At 40.7% G+C, this 16934-nt stretch overlaps 1 protein-coding gene across 6 annotated transcripts in view; it reads left to right on the top strand.

Annotated features, from left to right (window-relative positions):
- The window catches only part of ttk (ttk protein kinase), an 80224-nt gene that overhangs the window by 50621 nt on the left and 12669 nt on the right, over positions 1-16934 (top strand). For all 6 annotated transcript variants that reach the window (XM_068026732.1, XM_068026699.1, XM_068026716.1 and 3 more), the window contains 5 exons: positions 1428-1579; positions 2119-2243; positions 4200-4277; positions 7319-7495; positions 11786-11876. In XM_068026732.1, coding sequence (XP_067882833.1) covers positions 1428-1579; positions 2119-2243; positions 4200-4277; positions 7319-7495; positions 11786-11876 — 623 coding nt within the window. The remainder of the gene's footprint in view (positions 1-1427; positions 1580-2118; positions 2244-4199; positions 4278-7318; positions 7496-11785; positions 11877-16934) is intronic.

Below are 16934 nucleotides of genomic sequence, written 5' to 3'. Positions count from 1 at the left end.
CATTTTGCTCTGTTAAAGTTGCTATATAAATGCAGTTTTTAAGTCTTTCACAAGTTGGTAAAAAATCAATTTGACTGGTTCAACAGCTACTTATTGATTTTTCAATGTTTAAGTTGCAGTAAAACTCTGCAACATGTTGCTTTGTTACTGAGTCATGTAGATGAAGGTGATCACGTGTTTGCCCATCTGTACTGCATTAGTTGATCTTAGCAAGCATGCTAGAATTAGTCTCGACATCCCTCAAGGGGAGAGTGAGGATGGGTTAGGATTCTAATTTACGATCACTTTTTAAGTAAGGATGTGGAGCAAAGGCAGGTAAATGGAGTTGAGGTATATATCAGCCAAGATCTAATACAGTGGCTTGAGGCTGAAGTCTCCCATTTCCTCTGCTACTTTCTTCACGTATTCGGCCTTGTTCCATCCTTAGCATTTCTTCAAAAATTCTTCCACCCCCCAGCTCCACCCTGTTTTCCCGAGATATCTTCCCTGACCCTCGGCACTGAGCAACTTCACATCCTTGGTGGTTTCAATCTCCATTTCAGCGGCCCTTACATTTATTTTATAATTTTAAAAAAAGGTGTTGATCTCTATGACCGTGCTGATGAGGTCGCCATAAATACTTCCTCTTTAGAACTGGGCTGTTTGGATCATAGATCTTGATAGATTTGGCCATTTTCAGGGCCACCTCATAGGATTTGGGGGTTAGTGGTTTCAATAACATACAGACCTTGGGGCCAAGGAATTCATTGTCTATCCTAAACCTCTACATCTAAGTAAGTTCTCCTACTTGTATTCATAGCTGACCATTTAACCGTGTAATTTTCCATTGCATCTCCTATGGTCTCTATCATCTAGGTATTTTCTGACCAGTTCCTTCTATTGGTTCCTATCCCCTTCCAACCTCATTTCTTTCTGCATCCCCACCCCCCAGAAAACACTCTTCCCCAAGTCACTTAAATAGCCATCTTTTTTTCTTTTTCTTTTGTTCCTCATTCACCTCTTCAACTTCAGGTTTTTTTTTTTTGCCCTTGTTCGTAGTAAGACTTCTGCTCTTCTCCATCCCAGTGTCCCCTGGTATGGCTCCCATGTTTGTTCGCTCATGCACTAAGGATGCAAACTTGAGTGTATACCGTACATAACTGATTTAGCTATCTATTGCATCTGGCTATACCACAGCATATTAGTGGGTCTCCTGCTAAGAAAGCCTACTACTCCCAAATCACTTTGGACAGTAAAAATAAACCCCTGCTTCTTTTCATCACTACCAACCATCCAATTACTAAAAAAATTTAAAAATCTGCAAATGCTATAAGAAAATGCTGGAAATACACAGCGGGTCAGTCAGTACCTATGAAGCTAAGAGTTTAACATTTTGTATATAACATTTTTAGGTAATGCGGTTATATAATCGGTTCCTTTTAATGCAGTGATATCACAGAAAATTATATCTACATGGTAATGGAATGCGGAAATATAGACTTAAACACTCTGCTCCGAAGGAAAAAGGTCATCAATCCATTAGAGCGCAAATTATACTGGGAAAATATGTTGGAAGCTGTTCACACGATTCATCAGCATGGTAAGTACTTGTATAAGACTCCATTTTTAACTAACTTTTTTTTCCTTCTTTAAAATGTTGCAAATGTATCATTGCACGAGTGCCAATAAAGTTCTGTTACTCCACCTAAATGGCTGCTCTTCATGTGTGAGCTGAATGGAGTGTTCTTCAGGCCTCAGAACATGGAAGTGTGTCCCTGATTACATTACCAATGGAACCAGATGTGCAAACCTGAAGGCTAACACCTGAAAAAGATTTTGCTGACTACAAACACCAAGCCACCCCTTCAACCACAGAATGAGGCATAACTCCTTCAGATAAATAAAACCTCTCAGGGATTTCTGTATTATTATAACAATTGCACAATTGAAGTGGATGTTAAGGTCTATTCATCTTGCAATTTGCTGCCCATTGCTACCAACCAACATCTTGAATTTGGTCAAGTATATATTTTATTTATCTTGTTTTACTGGCTATTGTAATATTACTGAATGTTAAGATAATGTGGTCTTTCTAATTTCATCCCACTCCGTGAAAAAGCATAATGTCTTTTTTTTTAGGCATTATTCACAGTGACCTGAAACCAGCCAATTTTCTGCTGGTTGAAGGAATGCTGAAATTGATAGATTTTGGTATCGCCAATGAGATACAGCCAGATGTGACCAGTATTAGTAAAGATGCTCTGGTGAGTTATTGCCGTGTTAGATTATGCTGACATTTTTGTAAAGATTTTAGTAGGTTGATAAAGCTTGTAGTGTTTAAGGGGAACTTTGTCCATAGTTGGACTTTTGTTAAGAGAAATCATTGAGTGAGTAAATGATGGTAGGCTGTGTGAAATTGTTTTACTTACAATTGGGAACTGTATCCAATCCAGACTGATAATGTGAAAGACCTATTTCAAATAGCTGTTCACTTTTTCTGTTCTGGATGAAAACTACGTTTGGACAGTGTTAATTGGTGCCCCATTTACTACACCTTACTCTGCTGCAGCCAGGCTACCCTTGATGGCATTGGGGCACAGGAATGAGATGGTGCTGCTGTCTGGGGAGGGTTTAAGAGTCACTAAAAGTTCTGGAACTTATCCAGCAGCTACAGCAATATCTCTTTTGGTCACTAGACAGCACCAGGCCTGTGTGTCCTGTCCTAATGAGAAGTTTCATAATTAGACCACTGAGTTTCCAGTTTTATATAAAGGTTAAATATGCCAAGTTCCCTCATTTGGGAGGGAGAAAGCCCAAGTTCATTCAGGCAATTGAATCAACTATACTAGGGCCTGACTTGGCTATTACTTTAAATTTGTGCTACAGCCAGCAGCCTGATACATGCTACATTACCTAAAGGCTAAGCTGCAGCAACGATTAGCAAACAACATCTTTTCACTTTAGCAAGTGTTTTTCAGTTAAGGTTATTATATTTTAAAAAGCAAAATTATTGCTGCAAGCCATTCTTGCTGCAACCCAATAGATATTTGAGGACAGATTCTGACCAAGCAGCTATCTAGCTCCCCTCTTTTGAGCACCCCCCCACCCCCCCCCAACAAAAAAAAATTGGCTTTTGCGATCAAGGGCGATTAACCCTGATGATTGTGTGTCTGCCATGGCTTTCAGAAAGCTGCTGGAAAAAAAAGTTTGCTGCTACAACTCCACTCATTGAATTCCCTATTAGTGCACATCCCATTGGGATTGGGCAGATCGTTGGAAGTAACTTCATTTATTTTCTGAGGGGAGAAGTACCAATTTAAACTTCACTTAAGACGATTACTTTGCTAGACCTTGAGCCTGAGGGTTAATAAACTGCATTTATTCATAGAAAACCATCCTTATCTTTTGGCATGTGTATTAGCAAATCCAGCTAATCCATTTTTCTAAGATGTGTCTATCATCTGCCATCTTGCAGTCCTTCCTTTTGTGCAGATGCAACAAAGGTTATTTGTCAATCCTGTTTTTCCTTTGAGAGCAAAAACACTAGTTTTCAGTGACTAACTGATTTGGTAAAGGAGTGCATTTCCCCTTATTCTCTAATGGAAGAAGCCATGAGAGGCATTTAAACTTTGTTTACTTAGATAGTGGCCATGTTGTGGGCCAACATAAGCAGTGTTTAACTTGAAGCAACCAGTGAGTCCTCTACCACTAATTGTTTTCTCATCAGCCTTTTTTGACTTAAGCACTTTAATCTGCTATGTCTGAAGGTAACTCAAAAATGCAGGCCCTCACATACCACCAAATTTATATGTGAAGGCTAAATGAGAATCACTTATTGTAGCTAGGCCTTCCTATTTTTGTAATATAGTATCCAGGTACAAAGTTCCCTCTTGATCAACTTGGTCTGGTGTTGCTTGGAGCAGCATTTGTACTTGATTGGTTTGTTACAGATTTTTCCACTTGTCTGTTTCATTGGATGTTTCAGTGCTCCAGCTGTCTCCTTTTAGCCAAGAACAAAAATCCTACCTCTGATCAAGGCAAGTGTGAATTAAGGAAGGTTAGCAACTGTTTTTGGTACAGATTTTCTTCTAAAAACAGTGATATGTGAAGGAATTCCTAAGCCAAAGAATAAACTTTTAGAATTTGAAAGCAATGCACCAATATTGTTTTAATCTGATCAGCGTATCAGTCTCTGAATACTAACATTATTTGCCCCTCAGGTTGGCACATTGAATTTCATGGCACCCGAGACGATTAAAGATACATTTTCCAATGGTGAAAATAGACCGAAGTCTAAGGTAAGAACTGTACTTCTGGTATGCTGTATGTTAAAATTGGCTTTGTGCATGTACTTGAATTTAAATTTTGATGTATTATGAATTGCAACTATAACCACTGGAAGAATCAGTTGTAATCCTAGTGTTTTGAGAATTGAACTGCTAGTTTAGCAGAAAAAAATAATTAAGTCTTGTGAAGTTGCACAGTATGCACCAGAGAGACAGTCTGTCACAGTGGGCTAGTGAGGAGTGTAGAGAAAAGAATAAGGATCGGGCCTTATATAGCCAAATGGTTAGGAACAAGGCAAAGGTAAAATTTTAGTATGATGGAGATATTTGTGAGTGCGTGAAGTGGGAAAGGAGTGTGGCGGGCAACTGGGGAGTAAATGTTCAGGGGAAGTGGTGGCATGAGGAGGGGGAGAAAATAGGAGTAGGGACATGAAGACAGAGTACAAGGGAAGATGAATTTGGTGGTAAGTAAGGGTGGATGGGTCACAAAGAAGGTATTTGGTTACAAGGGAAGTGGAGTGATAAAATGGAGAGCAGCAGAGAGTATATGTGCATCAGGTAATGCTGCTAAGCAAAAGTGGGAAATGGGCATCCAGAGCAAATGTGTTATGGGAAGGTAGGGGAGGCCTCAAGCCAGCCAGGTGCTTGCTATCTTTCAAAACCTTCCTACAGCTCCACCTGGATTCCTCCACCAATCATCAAGCTTAACACTTGATTAACAGTCTTGCTTATTAACACAGTCTCCAACTGTGCCCACACTGCTCAGCAACAAGAATAGGGATAGAAAGCAAAATAACAATAAACAGGAGGAGAAGAACAGGATACAAGCAATTAAAAAAAAACACGAGATGCAGTAAAGGAAAATCGATGACTAGCAAAACGAATATTGCAGACCTGCAGTACATCGATCATATTCTGTGACTTACTGCAAACAATGCTATACAAAACACGAATATAAAAAAATCAGTTATTTTAATATGTTTGGAAAGCATACTAATTATTATTTGAAATCCTTTTTTTCTGCCCAGCCTAAAACTTTTGCTAATGCAACCCAACCCCATTCACTCACCAACCCTTTCCCACTTTACCTTCCAACTCACCTAGAGCAATACAATGGCAGCTAGTATATTACAACTATTCCATGTGGCTTTCAGTTCTTATGTAACATGTATGTTGTTTTTGTGTCAGCATTTATAATAGAAATTGGCTTCATAAGTATTTATAAGGAAAAATCCTATATAAATGTTTCACTCTTTTGATGAGCCAATCAAATCATTGATGCTATTTTGAAAAAAAGTCTGCCCTATTTCCTCAACTTGTAATCGAATATACAAAATGAAGTGCTAAACAAAAAAAATCAACAATCTTTTTCAGTTGTGTTATTTTATGTCTTTTAATATCTTTCAAATGTTTAGTTGAGGGCTTCAGCCTCTCCCTAAAGCCTGAACTTGGATCTTTTGCTCCTTTCATTGACTGTTAGTTGAAGGGTGATCCTGCAGTAGGAAAATGCATAATGCAAATTTCCCAGGGTGTCTCTTTAGCATTTAACTAAATTAACGAACAAAATCTGTACTGATCGCACCTGTTGCAGCTTCTGGTTTCAGAAGGTTTTAGACTGAGAGGCATTATTGTCTTTTCTCATCCTCGTTTGAGCATTAGTAAAGCCTGTAACCATGATTATCGCCTGTGTTTTTGTTGATACTGTTTACAATGTTTACATTTCCTGATAACTGGGAGACAAGGATAGATAGAGAGTGACTGACAAATGAACAAAGATGCACTTCCAGGAACCAACTGCAAAACACTGAGGGAGATTTGTATCTTCACTGACAAAACAGTAATCTGGTGAGCTGATCACCTGCCCTTTGGACAACCTGACTGATTTTTCTTTTTTTTTTATTGGTTTCTGGCGGGTACTAAATCTGATCTGTCTGCCAGATTACTACTCAGGCAGTGAAGATGAAAATTACCTTCAAATTTCATGTTGGCAGAGATCTCTTGGAAGGTTACAAACCAGGCCTGCCTGACTTGAGATGCTGCTAACCCATGTTGTGTCATCAGGCGAATGCCCTATCCCTCCCCTCATTATTGACACAAGCTAGGAATCCATCAGTGAGCCGCGCTTCATTTTCCATTCCTACCTACCCCAGTTCTACTAAACCCTAGGTTTTCCTTCCACAGTGATGCTGAACCAGCGAAATTATCGCCTTCACCATGGTGCCAAATCCCAACAGCCCCGTTGCACTGATGTCAGTGTCCAAGACTGTTCCCATTGCTACCAAAACAGAGCACAACCCTCAGTGCAGCTATACCCCCAGTGATTCTACTGAGTATTATTAAATTCCGGCATTGGGTATTCTGGGGCTTCTACTGCACTTGTTGAAATTAGAGCAGCAGTGTGGTAGAAGCCCTGAGGAAATTATCAGCAGATTTCAAACTCCAACTGATGCATCTTGTATATACCATCTTCCTGCATATACGCAACTTTAAAACTAGTGAAGATAAAAATTGAACTGGTTTTTTAAAAAAAAAGGCACAGAATTGTTTCTTTCTACATTTCATACCTGGGCAAGATATGAATGGAGACTTTGAGCCATGCAGCATAGCAAGTTTGCTGAAGGCTACAGGTAACCAGGATTAAAAATGTAAAATTATCAACATACTCAGTACATCAGGAAGCAGCTACGGAGGGAGAAATGAAGATAATGTTTCAAGTCAATGACCTTTCATCAGAAGGTAGTATGGAAATGGCTGTTGGGTTGTTTTCTGGATGGATAGCTCATAGCTTGTACCAATATTCCAGCCATTTCAATGCCCATGATTCAGAACTGGTTGGATGTTCTGATGAAGGGTGTCTGACCTGAAACGTTAACTCTGCTTCTCTCCACAGATGCTGCCAGACCTGCTGAGTATTTCCAGCATTTCTTGTTTTTAATTCTAAGAGGAATGTTATTGGCTTGTAACATCTAGACCTATTCCCTGAATGATGCCTTACTGAAAGGTACCCATGCTATTGCAGCACACTTAAAATTTCACTCTGCACTTCATTACAGATAAGTCCAAAGAGTGATGTGTGGTCCCTTGGCTGTATCTTGTACTACATGACTTACGGGAAGACTCCATTTCAGCACCTTACAAACCAGATCATCAAGCTACAGGCTATTACAGATCCAAACCATGAAATTCAATTCCCTCCTATTGCAGAAAAAGATCTTCTTGATGTACTGAAGGTATGCAATGTTCTATCAAACAAATTGTTTAAAACAACATTTTATTTTAAATTTTCACCTTGCATATCAAACTCACTAAAGGAAAAACAGTGAAGAGACAAAACCTGTTTGTGTGTGCGCGTTATGAGTGGCATGGACAAAGTAGATGGTCAGAAGCTTTTTCCCAGGGTGGAAGAGTCAGTTACTAGGGGACATAGGTTTAAGGTGAGAGGGGCCAAGTTTAGAGGGGATGTGCGAGGCAAGTTCTTTACACAGAGGGTGGTGAGTGCCTGGAACTTGCTGCCGGGGGAGGTGGTGGAAGCGGGTATGATAACGTTTAAGAGGCATCTTGACATGAATAGGATGGGAATAGAGGGATAAGGTCCCCGGAAGTGCAGAAGGTTTTAGTTTAGGCAGGCATCAAGATCGGCGCAGGCTTGGAGGGCCGAATGGCCTGTTCCTGTGCTGTACTGTTCTTTGTGTGTCTGACCACCCCTGCCAACTTCCTTACTTCCTTTTCCCTGACCCCACACACCCTTCCACCAGGTTGGGAAGAGAGAAAAATTTAATTTGTCACAGCTGCTGATTTTGGGAAGGCTCTTTTGTGTTTTAAATAACTTCCTTAATGGGTGAGCCCTGAAGGGAAGCTCCTTGTAAGTCAAAATACAAATTTGGCCATTACTGGGAACCACATTTTTGAAGTGCACTGGGGCTTGGATTGCCTAAAGAGCCTTCATGGTGCTGTGTAATTGCCCATGATGTATCCAAAAACTGGTTCCTGCTGCAGACCAGGAAAGGCTTTTCCAAGTGGGGCTAAAGAAAGGAATGTGATCGTGTCTGTAGAAGGACCGTTGGATCATTAATGTCCAACAGGTTGCTTTGGAGTCTACTGGGACTGAGGCCATGGAATTAAGGCATAATTTTCAAGAAGGTTTGCAGTGATGGGTGATGAGCAAGATACTCGGTTGGATAGAGTGGGAGAGGATCTCAGACAGGGAAGCTAGCTTGGTGAAGGAGCAGGCTGCTGGTGCTGGACATAGAAGCAGGACATGATTGAGGTGGACCATAGTCAGGAAGCTCAATGGACTGTGAGAGGAGGGATAATTTGTTTGGTTTGAGAGGGGCAGCTGGAGACTGAAAATAGTAAATATAAAAATTCACTGATCTATATATTTTAATTTTTGAAATAAAATCAAACTTGCCTTCCCATCAAATGAAAAGCAACATGGCTATCAGAGTTGGAGATGGAGGGAAAAGAGAAATGAGACAGCTCCGCACCAGTGCCAGGTCATGAAAACCCTTTTATTTGTGACCAGCTACTGAAGTGCTTGCCTGAGTTTTCCTGTTGTAAATGTTTACGTTCCAATTTTCGATGAATTACTTAGAAATTACAGTGGAACTTTCCACTGAGATAGATGGGAATTTAAGACATTTTTAAAATTGGAGGTATTTATTTAATGAATAGGGAAAGACTATTTTCACAGATTGGAGAATTTTCCATTTTAAATTGTCACAACATGCAGAAGATTAGGAGACATTTCTTCATGCAATGTGTTTTTAAAAGCACGGAATGATTTGTCACTCTGAGTAGTTAAAGCAGAGATAATTGCATCTTTTAAGGAAAAAATAGATAATTATTTGAAGTGGGGTAAGATGCAGAGCTATAGGGATTCTATGGAGCAGTGGGTTTAGCTTTGAATCGGTCCAGTAAAGAACCAGCACCAAAGCAATTGATCAAACAGCTTTCTCATGGTCATATACGGCACAGAAGGAGGGCATTCGGCCTAACAAGTCCACGCTGGCTCTCTGTAGAGCAATCCAGTCAATTCCATTCCCTCACTTGATCCCCGTAGTCCTGCAAGTTTATTTACTTCAAGTGTCCATCCAGTTTCCTTTTGAAATCATTGATTGTCTCTGCCTCCATCACCCTTGCAGGCAGTGTGTTCCAGGTCGTTACCACTCGATGTGTAAAGAAGTTCTTCCTCATGTCCACCTTGCACCTCTTGCCCAAAATTTTAATCTGTCTCCCCTAGCACCATTAACTAATAGGAACACTTTCTCTTTGTCCACCTTATCCAAAACAGTCATACTCTTGTACGCGACTACCAAATCTCCCTGCAATCTCATTTGCTTCAAGAACAACCCCAGCTTATCTAACCTAACCTGGTCGCTAAAATCCCTCATCCCTGGAATCATTTTGGTAAACCTCTTCTGCACCCTCTCAAGGACCCTCAGATTCTTCCTAAAGAGTAGTGACCAGAGTGGATGCAATACTTTAGTTGTGACCTAACCAGAGGTTTATAAAGGTTCAGCATAACTTCCCTGCTTTTGTACTCCATACTTCTATTTATGAAGCCCATGATTGCATATAGTTTGTTGACTGCTTTCTCAATATGTCCTGCCATTTTCAAAGATCTATGCAAATGCACCCCTCTCGTCCCTCTGTTCCTCCATATTCTTTAAAACTGTACCATTAATTCTATATGGCCTCTCCCTGTCTCTTCTGCCCAAAGGCGTCACCTCAGACTTCTCTGCGTTAAATTCCATTTGCCACTTGTCTGCCCATTCTGCTAGCCTATCTGTCTTGTTGCAGTCAATTTGTATCATATTCACTGTTTGCTGCACCTCCAAGTTTGGTATCAGCAGCAAATTTTGAATTGTTACTGCGTATTCCAATATCCAAGTCATTTATTTTTAATATATATATATATATATTCAAGAAAACAGTGGTCCTAGCACTGAACTTTGGACAACACCACTGTCTACCATCCTCTAGCCTGAAAAATAACCATTTACCATGACTTGCTATTTTCTGTTCCTAAGCCAATTTTTTTTTTTTAAACCAAGTAACACTGACGGTCCTATTCCATGAGCCAGCATTTTATGTGGTACTTTGTCAAAGGCTTTCTTAAAATCCATAGAGACAACATCCATTACTTTCCCTGCATCAACCTTCTCTCTAACCTCATCAAAAAATTCAATTAAATTAGTCAAGCACAATCTACGTTTTATAAATCTGTTCTGGCTATCCTTAATTAGCTCAAACCTCTCCAAGTGCCTGTTTTTTGTTTTTCCAGCCCCTCCCCCCCCCCCCCCCCCCCCCCCAACCCGATTTATGGGTTTGTTAAAAGCTTACCCACCTCTCTTATTAAACTGACTGGCCTGTAGTTACTAGGGCTATCTTTACATGCTTTCTTGAATAAGGGTATTACATTTGCCACTCTCCAATCCTCTGACACCTCCTCCATACCTAGGGATGTGTGAAAGATTATTCTGAGCCCTTCTGCTTTCTCCACCCTCACTTCCTTTAGCAACCTTGGATGCAAGCCATTTGAACCAGGCAACTTATCCACAAAGCATAGCCAGCCTTCCCAGTACCTCCTGCCTATCAATTTTCACCCCATCCATTACCTTTACCATCTCCACTTCTATCAATATCTTGTCATCATCCTCTCCCTTAGTAAACACCAATGCAAAGTACTTATTGAGTATTCTTGCCTTGCCTTGCCCTTTTATGTTGACTGCCATACTATTCTTATTCTCTCTTTACCAGTCTTATTTTCCTCTTCACGTCCCCACTCAACTTATTGTATTTGACCTAGTTCTCGCTTGAAGAATTCACTTTTTTTGTTTCGTCATATTCTGTATCTCCTTCATTATCCAAAGAGCCCAGGCTTTGGTTTCCCTACTTTCACCCTAGTTGGAATGTACCTAGCCTGTAACTGAAGCATCTCCTCCTTTAAAGATCACCCATTGTTCCGTTACAGTTTTTCCTGTCAATCTTTGGTTCCATTTTACCCTGGCTAGATCCCCTCTCATCCCATTGAAGTTGGCTATCTTCCAATTTAGAAGTTGTACTTCAGATTGCTCATCTAAACCTTATGATGATTACGCTTACCCAAGTGTTCTCCCACAGACACTTGGCCCACTTCATTCCCCAGCACCAGATCCAACAATATAAATGTCTATGGTTTGAAGATGCAACTGTCTGGGTTTGAGTCTGGTATCTGTTTTTCACTGGAGAGAAAATAAAAACTAAATGTTGTTCCATACTGCAATATCTATTCTTCTGAATAGCGCAATAAAAATCCATGTTTAAACAGTGTAATTTTATTAATTGAATAAGTAAAAATACAAAAAGTATTGAGTCTTTAATTCATTATGTAAGATTTGTAACTGCACAATGTTGCTGAGGCTGGCATTTGATGTCATGGCTTTAAATACTTAGGAAACTTTCAGATTAAATGTGACTATCCTGCAGTGTGGTCACTTGTTCTACTGCATGAGTTGAAGCTTGTTTTATACAAATAGAAATGCTTGATGAGGAACCCTAAAGAAAGGATATCTATCACTGCACTTCTCGATCATCCCTATGTACATCTTCAAGTTCAACAACAGTCAGGTAGGTCATGTAATCTCACATTGACTGTTTCCGATGTATTGAACTCTTAACTCTGTAACCAGAGAACACAGATTTATGATAATTGGCCAAGAAACCAAAATGAAGATTTTTTTTTTTTTACACATGGCAAGCTGTTATGTACTTCCTGAAAGGTGGTGGAAACAGATTCAATAACTTTCATGAGGGAATTGAATATATATTTGGAACAGAAAAGCTTGCGGGGTGCAGGACTAATTGCATAGCTCTTTCAAAGAGCCGGTATAGGCATGATGGGCCAAATGGGCTCCATTTGGACTGTAAGATTCTATGATTCTGAGATTTTTTTACATCTTGTTGAAAGTTTCTATATGTCAAGGAGGACACTGTGACAATCATATACTAGATCTACTGTTTAATAGCCAGCCTAATTTGGTATCGAGTTCCATGTGGGAGAACATCTGGATTGCAGTGACCACAATATTATAAGATTTCAATTGGCTGGTAGAACCAAAATTGTTGAAAATCTAGTTAATTCCATATTTCAAAAGGGCTAACATTAATAAGAGTATTTGGAATAGTTCAATTGGTCAACTCTAGGAGGTGAGATCAAACTGAAGGAGAATATAAAAGGCAGTGTTTGAGAACAGAATAAAACACGCTGAACCCATGTATATTCCCAAGTTCAGAAGTAGGGAGCGTGGTAAGAAGAAGCCAAAGGGACCAGAGTAAGGAAGTGTTGCTACAATTATATATGGCTTTAGTGAGACCGCACCTGGAGTACTATGTAAAGTTTTGGTTTCCTAACCTCAGGAAGGATATCCCTGGAGACAATGCAATGAAGGTTCACTAGATTGATTCCTGGGATGAGGGGGCTGTCCTTTGAGGAGAGATGGGGTAAAACAGGCCTATATTCTCTGGAGTTTAGAGAAATGAAAGGTGATTTCATTGAGATGTGTAAGATTAAGAGGACTTGACAGGGTAGATGCTAAGAGGCTGTTTCTCCTCGAGAGTTTAGAACAAGGACGCATAGTCTTGGAATAAGGGGTCAGCCATTTAGGACTGAGATAAGAAACTTTTTCACTCAAGTTTGTGAATCTTTGGAATTCTCTACCCAGAGGGCTGCGAATGCTCAGTCTATAAGTATGCAGGCCCAGCTGTAGTACTGAAGACTTGTGCTCCAGAGCTAGCCACGCCTCAAGCCAAGCCTCCAGTACAGCTACAACACTGGCATTTACCCAACAATGTGGAAAGTTGCCCAGATATGTCCTGTCCATAAAGAGCAGGACGAATCCAATAATCAATCTACTCTCAATCATCAGCAAAGTAATGGAAGGTGTCATCAACAGTGCTATCAAGCAGCACTTACTCAGCAATAACCTGCTCATCTATGCTTAGTTTGGGTTCCATCAGGGCCACTTGGCTCCAGACCTTAATACAGCTTTGATCCAACTTGGATAAAAGAGCTGAATTCTAGGGGTGAGGTGAGAGTGACTGCCCTCTGCGTCAAAGTGGCATTTGACTGTGGCATCAAGGAGCCTCAGCAAAATTGAAGTCCATAGAAATCAGGGGAAAACGCTCCATGATTTGGAGTCATACCTAGCACAAAGGAAGTTTGTGGTTGTTTGAAGGCCAATCATATCAGTATGTTGCTACAGGAGTTCCTCTAGGGTAGTGTCCCAGGCCAACTGTCTTCAGCTGCTTCATCATTGACCTTCCCACAATCACAAGGTCAGAAAGGGATGTTCTCTGATAGTTGCAGAGTGTTCAGTACCATTCGTGACTCCTCACCTCAGATACTGATGCAGTCCGTGCCCGCGTGCAGCAAGACCTGAACAAACATTCAGGCTTGGACTGATAAGTGGCAAGTAACACTTGCACTACCCAAGTGCTAGGCAATGACAATCTCAAACGAGAGAATCTAACCATCTCCCCTTGACAGTCAATGGCATTATCATCGCTGAATCCCCTACCATCAACTTCCTGGGGATTACAAATGTCCAAAAACTTAACTGGAGCCGCCACATAAATACTGTGGCTACGAGAGCAGGTTAGAGGATGGAAATTCTGTGGCAAATAACTCCAAAGCCTGTCCACCATCTACAAGGCCCAAGTCTGGAGTGATGCTGCAAAACAAGAACTAGGAGCAAGAGTAGGCCATTCGGCCCTTTGAGCTTGCTCCACCATTCAATAAGATCATGGCTGATGTGATTGTGGCCTCAACCTCACTTTCTTGTCTGCCCCCCATAACCCTTGACTCCCTTGTTAATCAAAAATCTGTCTGACTCAGCCTTGAATATATTCAATGGCACAGTCTCCACTGCTGTCTGAGGAAGAGAAGTCCGTAGACTAATGACCATGAAAGAGAAAATTGCTCCTCATCTCAGTCTTAAAAATGGGAGACTCTGAATTTTTAAACAGTTTCTCATGATTCTAGACTCCCCACCCCTCACAAGGGGAAACATCCTCTCAACCTCCGACCTGTCAAGTCCCCTCAGGATCTTGGAATCACTCAGCAGGTCTGGCAGCATCTGTGGAAAGAGAAGAAGGGTCACTGACCCGAAACGTTAACTCTGCTTCTCTTTCCACAGATGCTGCCAGACCTGCTGAGTGATTCCAGCATTTCTTGTTTTTGTTTCAGATTTCCAGCATCCGCAGTATTTTGCTTTTATTATCCCCTCAGGATCTTGTATGTTTCAATAAGATCACCTCTCATTCTTCTAAACTCCAATGGGTATAGGCCCAAGCTGCTCAACCTTTCTTCATAAGACAACACCTTCATCTCTGGAATCAGTTGAGTGAACCTTATCTGAACTGCTAATGCAATTATATCTTTTCTTAAGTAAGGAGACCTAAACTATACACAATACTGCAGATGCAGTCCAACTAAGACCCCATACTGCTGTTGCAACACGTCCCTACTTTTATACTCGATTCCCATAGCAATAAATGCCAACATTCCATATGCCTTCCTAATCACTTGCTGTACCTGCATACTAACTTTTTGTGATTCATGTACCAGGACACCCAGATCCTCTGTACAGTCGAGTTCTGCAGTCTCTTTCCATTCAAATAATCTGCTTTTCTATTCTTCCTGTCAGAGTGGTCAAGTCCACATTTTCTCACATTATACTCCCTCTACCAAATTTTTGCCCACTCACAACCTATCTAAATCCCTTTGTAGACTTCATGTTCTCTTGACAGCTTACTTTCCTACCTATCTTTGTGTCATCAGCAAATGAAGCTATCATACATTCAGTCCCTTCATCCAAGTCATTGTTATAGACTGTAGATAGTTGAGGGCCCCGCATTGATCCCTGTGGCACTCCACTAGTAATGGTTTGCCAACCTGAAAATGACCCATTTTTATTTTTTTTATTTAGAGATACAGCAATGAAACAGGCCCTTTGGCCCAGCGAGTCTGTGCCAACCAACAACCACCCATTTATACTTGCCCTGCAATAATCCCATATTCCCAACCACCTACCTATACTAGGGGCAATTTACAATGGCCAATTTACCTATCAACCTGCAGGTCTTTGGCTGTGGGAGGAAACCGGAGCACCCGGCGAAAGCCCACGCGGTCACAGGGAGAACTTGTAAACTCCGCACAGGCAGTACCCAGAATTGAACCCGGGTCCCTGGAGCTGTGAGGCTGCAGTGCTAACCACTGCGCCACTGTGCCGCCCTGTTTATCCCAACTGTATGCTTCCTGTTCGCTAACCAAACCTCTATCCATGCTAATATGTTACCCCCTACACCATGAGCTCTTATTTTGTGTATTAACCTTTGATGTGGCACCTTATCGAATGCCTTTTGGAAATTGAAGTACACCACATCTACAGGGTTTGGTTGCACAATTTACCTTTCACAAAACCATAACCATGTTGGCTCTGCCTGATTGTATTATGATTTTCTAAATGTCCTGTGATAGCCTCCTTAATAATGGATTCTAGCATTTTCCCTAATACAGATGTGAGGCTATAGTTTCCTGCTTTCTGTCTCCCTCTTTTCTGGAATAGAGGTGCTACATTTGTGATTTTCCAATCCACTGGGACCTTTCCGGAATCTAGGGAATTTTGGATGGTCACAACCAATGCACCTACTATCTCTACAGTTCCTTCTTTCAAGACCCTAGGATACAAGCTATCAGGTCCATAGGACTTGTAAGCCTTTAGTTCTATAGTTTTCACAGTACCTTTTCCCTATTGATTTGTTTTAAGTGCCTCCTTCCCATTTACCTCTTGACTTTCAAGCATTCTTGTGTCTTCTACAGTGAAGACTAACACAAAATATCTGTTCAACGCTTCCGTCGTTTCTTTGTTTCCCATTATTAATTCCCCAGTCTCGCCCTCTAAGGGGCCAGTGCTCACTTTAGTTACTCTTTTCCCTTTTAAATACTTGTAGAAACTCTTATTTTTTTTATTCCTAGCTAAATTTCTCTCATACTCTAATTTCTGCTTCCTTTTTTTGTCATTCTTTGCAGATTTCTAAAATCTGTCCAATCTTCTGACCCACCACTAATCTTTGCAGTATTGTCTGCTTTTTTTCTTTCAATTTGATACTATCTTTAACTTCCATAGTTAGCCACAGATGGTGCATCCTTCTCATAATCTTCCTTTCTCAATGGCACATAGCCTTGCTGAGAGTTATGCTATATCTCATTAAATTTCTGCCACTGCTTCCAACTCCTATCTTTTAATCTATTTTCCCAGTTCACTTTAGCCCCTTGTACAAGAGTTAGGTATTCTGTAACATAAATCAAGATCTAAAAGCAAAATACTGCGGATGCTGGAAATCTGAAACAAAAACAAGAAATGCTGGATTCACTCAGCAGGTCTGGCAGCATCTGTGGAAAGAGAAGCAGAGTTAACGTTTCGGGTCAGTGACCCTTCTTCGGAACTGACAAATATTAGAAAAGTCACAGATTATAAACAAGTGAGGTGAGGGTTGGGCAAGAGATAACAAAGGAGAAGGTGCAGATTGGACCAGGCCACATAGCTGACCAAAAGGTCACGGAGCAAAGGCAAACAATATGTTAATGGTGTGTTGAAAGACAAAGCATTAGTACAGATTAGGTGT

The sequence above is a fragment of the Heterodontus francisci genome, chromosome 3 (assembly GCF_036365525.1).
Source record: "Heterodontus francisci isolate sHetFra1 chromosome 3, sHetFra1.hap1, whole genome shotgun sequence".
NCBI classification, from domain to species: domain Eukaryota; kingdom Metazoa; phylum Chordata; class Chondrichthyes; order Heterodontiformes; family Heterodontidae; genus Heterodontus; species Heterodontus francisci.
Note: the sequence above shows the minus strand (reverse complement) of the source record. Positions and strands in the feature narration are given on the sequence as shown.